Source organism: Acinonyx jubatus, chromosome D1 (assembly GCF_027475565.1).
Source record: "Acinonyx jubatus isolate Ajub_Pintada_27869175 chromosome D1, VMU_Ajub_asm_v1.0, whole genome shotgun sequence".
Classification (NCBI taxonomy): Eukaryota; Metazoa; Chordata; class Mammalia; order Carnivora; family Felidae; genus Acinonyx; species Acinonyx jubatus.
In genome coordinates, this window is record NC_069390.1 from 53,150,210 (window position 1) to 53,155,536 (window position 5,327).

General features: G+C 38.6%; 1 protein-coding gene across 1 annotated transcript; it reads right to left on the reverse strand.

Annotated features, from left to right (window-relative positions):
• Window positions 1-649: 649 nt before the first annotated feature.
• Window positions 650-1,876, reverse strand: LOC106966127 (olfactory receptor 52E2-like). Its single transcript, XM_015062198.3, has one exon. It carries the CDS (start codon window positions 1,695-1,697, stop codon window positions 762-764), a length of 936 nt encoding a protein of 311 aa, XP_014917684.2. The 5' UTR covers window positions 1,698-1,876; the 3' UTR covers window positions 650-761.
• Window positions 1,877-5,327: the final 3,451 nt, after the last annotated feature.

Genomic DNA, 5,327 nt, shown 5'->3' on the forward strand with positions numbered 1-5,327 from the left:
CAATTACAAGATGACTCTCAAAGCAAGTGAGAAAACCAATAGAACCTAGGAGGTGACAGTGGGCAGCCTCTCCAAGGCTGCAGGAGGTTTCTTCCTTCAAGTTTACATCAGAGTTGGGTCTATGTAAACCTAAATATATTTGTGAGAAACGCCACACAAAAATTAGGAGGAAGGTTTTTGTAGCCACATTTATTTCCTCACTTCCTTTCTATGTATAAAACCAGGACTTAATCTATGATATGATTCTGGATCTTTGCAGTATTTTGATGAAATCACAGGATATCACAATACGGTTTTTGTAATGCAATGAAAATTTGCATAATTTCTGAAGAGGAAAACAAAAGAAAAAGAAGAACAGATAAGGGGGGGATGCAAAATAAGGAGAGAGAAACCAATACAGGGACACCTAGAGATAAAAAAGGAATAAGAATCATCAAAAAAAAGAGCCATATAAATGATAAAGGGTAACCAGTACATGTCCAAAAAAATACGGCATGCCCTATAAATTCTACTTTAAATCTACTGACACCAGTTATTAAAAATCACATATAAAGACTCTGATATGCCCTCACTTACCATATAAATTGGATAACAAAGCTTAAGCTTTCAGTCTCTGAATTCATTAAAATATTTACAGAATGGACCCCCTTCCCCCTAAAAAAATAAACACTGTCAAGCACATTTAAATTTACTAAATTTAATATCACAAGGTGTTTCTCTGCTCAGAAGTTCCATCTATATACATATTCCTTTTTAATTCTTTATTTTTGCAATATTATTTTCTTCACACGGTCATAAATCTGTTTGGTTCTGACTCCGTAGATGACAGGGTTGAGCATTGGTGGCACTACGACATAAAGATTGGCCAGGAGTATGTGGATATAGCGGGGGACGTTATGGCCAAAGCGATGTGTCATAAAGGAAAAGAGGGCTGGTGTATAGAAGGCAAGAATTACACAAACATGAGAACCACATGTGCTGAGGGACTTGAGTCGGGTTTCACGGGAAGGAAGACGGAAAACGGCATGGAGTATCTGAACATAAGAAAGGGCAATGGCTATGATGTCAAATACTAGGATTGAAATAGCACCCAGGCCACAGATGATATTGATCTTGATGCTGGCACAAGACAGGCGAGCCAGACCCATGTGTTCACAATAGGTATGGGGAATGATATGATTCCCACAGAAGGGTAGTCGCAAAATAAGAAACACAAATGGAATAACAGAAATAAATAACCTCACTAACACACCAACACCAATCACAGAGACAACCTTGTTGGTGAGAATGGTGCTATATCGAAGTGGGTTGCATATGGCCACATAGCGGTCATAAGCCATTGCCAACAGGACTGCTGACTCCATACCAGTGAAGTTGTGGATAAAAAACATCTGGGTGAGACAAGCATCGAAGATTATCTCCCTGAGACTAAACCAGAAGATCCCAAGCATCTTGGGGATGGTAGCTGTGGACAGACCCAAATCAATGGTAGCCAACATGGCCAGGAAGTAGAACATGGGCTGGTGTAGGCTGCTGTCAACCTGGACCACAAACAAAATAGTGAGGTTTCCTATGAGTGCAATCATGTACACAGCGCAAAAGGGAAAGCCAATCCACATGTGGACAGTTTCCAGTCCTGGGATCCCCAGCAGCAAAAAGAAGGAGGGATGAAACTGGGTGTCATTGGGAAGGGACATCTTGATAGGTAACGCATAAGTCCATGTTCTTACAATTATATGTTCGTTAATCCTCAGGACACAAGGTAAAACTCTGCAACATTTTAAACCTAAAGAAAAATAAGATCATACAATTTTGTACATTCTCTTCTTCAGTTAATTCACACAATTAAAAATGTACAATCAGAAATCCATCTCGAGCAATGTGAGGAAGTGAATTCTCAGTGAAAACCTTTGGAAGCAGTTATGCAGTGGATTATAATAAAACATTTTTCATAATATATTCATCTTTGTTAGCAACTTTCTTTTTTCTTTTTTAATTTGCAATGGTCTCACCACTGGTATTAGGCTAAGATTTTGCCTTAATACCTACTTCATTAATTATCTTCTGTCATCACCAACATAATTTACTTTCAATTTTGGCATATACAGAGTTGTGCTGGCCTATGTAAATAGTTATTTCTGTTGGTTCCATTTGGTTAGATGGTAACACATAGGTGTTGACATACAAGATGGGTAACAAGTGTTAATGAACACAGATTCATTAAAATATAGTCTAAACTATTAGAAATAAGTCTTTAGGATTAAAATCCATCCATTTGTTAATATTTATTCATTATTATTACAAAATAAGAAGCAAATGTGGTGAAAACAGAAGCAACTACCATTTTTTTATTTAAAAAAATTTTAACGTTTTTTATTTATTTTTGAGACAGAGCATGAACGGGGGAGGGGCAGAGAGAGAGGGAGACACAGAATCGAAAGCAGGCTGCAGGCTCTGAGCCATCAGCCCAGAGCCCGATGCGGGGCTCGAACTCACGGACTGCAAGATCGTGACCTGAGCTGATGTCGGACGCTTAACCAACTGAGCCACCCAGGCGCCTGGCAACTACCATTTTTGAAGGTACTGCCTATTACGTTCCACGTTGTCGGCACCTATGCAAGTACCAGCTCTAATCTTTATAAACACATATAGAAAAACATAGTTAACCATATTTTTACATGTGGATCTGAACCTTAAATAGTTTAAAACCCTTGCCAAACACTTGAAGTGCTTGTAGTTCTGGAGCTGCGGAAAGAAGGTAGAGAGGAAATAATTAAATTGGAATGGAGAGAGATTGGAAATAAGGAAAAGCTGACTCGTGCCTCAGTCACGTCAGAGCCACACAGCTTCCCTTTGTCCACACACATTCACACAAACAATCTCTTTTAAATTCACATCCCTCTGAATAAGAGATATCAGTGTCTTCATTATAAATCTCAGGCAGTCATTATTTTAAGAGTTAAGATGCATGACAAATATGTTGAAGAAAAGACCAGGTGGTATATTCTGAGCAAGCTGAATCTATCATATCCAAAGCTACCCAAGCTGTTCTACATGTTCATGTACTTTATGTCATTTGTTAGAGTATTTCTGAAGCACTTGATCATTCATTACATGTAATTGTTTTCTGGTAAAAAGTGTCTTTTCATGATTTTATATCATTGGAGGATTCCAGAGGAGCAGTCGTAATTATGATCCCAGTTTCAGTTAGACAATCAGGGTATTAGCCAGACATTGTTGTATGAGAAGCAGAGGCAAGAAGTGTCATGCCTGTGATAAACAACTAATAGAGGGAGTAGTACCATGTGGGTGAGGAAAGATGGAACTCCTGGGAAGAAATGGTAGACATTTGAAAAGGAAGGAAGCTAAAAATAATAGATATTATTTGTTTTTTTTTAAGTTTATTTATTTATTTTGAGAGTGAGAGAGCACGCAAGAGAGAGCATGAGTAGGGGAGGAGCAGAGAGAGAGGGACAAATGGGAATCCCAAGCAGGCTCTGCACTGTCAGTGCAGAGCCCCAATAAGGGCTTGATCTTATGAACTGTGAGACCATGATCTGAGCTGAAAACAAGACTCAGAAGCTTAGCCTACTGAGCCACCCAGGTGCCCCTAGATGTTATTTGTAGGGGATGCTCTGTGACATGACTGTAAGAATAGTCTCTTTTCTATAATCCTCTGGCCTTGTAATGGAATGGTGAATAAAAAGGCATGATGTGATCAACACAAGAATAGAAAGTAGGATTCAATTATGGGAGCTAAATTTTCTGTGATTTATCAATGTAAGCAAAGTGCCAATGGCAGATTCTTTTATTAAATAATTTTTTTATATTCTTCAGTAACATCTCAGAAGATCAAAATTGTAGGCAATAGTCTCAGAAAGCTACAAAAACAAAACCCAAACAAACAAACAAACAAAAAGGGTGATGCCACTTTTCAAGTAGATTTAAAATCAGTACATTTATCTCTGTCCTCATGGGATCATTTTTGGGGTTTATTACGACACAATACTTTACAGTGCTTAAAAGCATGAGCTCTATAGTTTGACCAATTGTGTCGAAACTCAGTTTCCTGACTTAGTCACTCTATAATCAAAGGAGACTAAATAACAAGCACTTTTCATCTATAAAATAGAGATTAGAGATAATAAAGATTAAAACCCTAAGTATGTTGTTAGTTTTAAACAGATAATTTTTTAAAACACTCTGAACCATGTTCCAAAGATACTAATTATCCATCATTCTTTAGATATCAGGCAGACTAATTTTTCTAAAATGCCCATTGAACGGATTCAGGCTGAAATCCAAATGCTTTTACTAGAATTATATGGTTTTTCCTAATGTAATCCTACTCATTCTCTAAACTTCAGTCCTTGTCCTCTATCCCCTACACTTGTCCCATGGCTCTTCTCTTCCTTTCCTATCCCTCTCTTTCCCTTCAGCCATCACTGTGACATAAGGAGGCTCTGTGAGCTGGGAGATGGGGAAGACTCACCAGAATGAGCACCAGGAGAGAATCCTGTCTCTGTTTTATCTCAACCTGCTCAGTCTTTATGAGGGTGCTGCTCTTTGCCTGTGAGGAGCCTTTAACAGGAAATTCCCTAGAGCCAGTTTTGTAAAAACACACAAGGTCTCTGAGGAATCTAATTTCTAATTCTGACTCAAAAAGAGAGAACCAATACGGAGCTATGGCTTCTGAGAAAATGAAGGCAGAATAGTGAGGTTTAAGTCAGCAAGATGACGGAATAAGAGGACCCAGGACTCTTCCCAATACGAAAACACAGATTTAACAAGCATTGATGGATGAAAAGACCTATACGAGAGTTCCGGAATTCAGTTGAGAGATTACAGGATCCTGGTGGCTCATACAAGAATATACAAATGGAAAAGGATGAGAAGAAAAGTTTCACCTGACCCACATCCCCTCTCCCCCAACCTGGCACTATTCTGCGCCAAGAGAGATTCCCTCAGCCCATGAGTTCTCCCGTGGTGGAAAGAGTGTGGTGGAAAGAGTGAGCAAGTCTGCCCCCGCACACCTATATGTGTATCCACACAAACATAGTTCTCATTATTCTCAATAGCTATGTTCTATAACACTGAATTATGTTCTTGAACACTGAATTAGAAAATTTGGAACCATTGCTCTTAGGGGAAATGCAGAGTAAGATTCCTACAAGCATCTTGTCACATTTTTGTCAATCAGCCAATACATAAACTTTTTTTAAATGTGTGTTTCTGTGAAAATACACCTCCCTTAATACATAGTTCTTACAAATGATTAATTGTACAGTCCTTAAATGATTGAAAACCGGGGGCTTTGGAGGCCACTT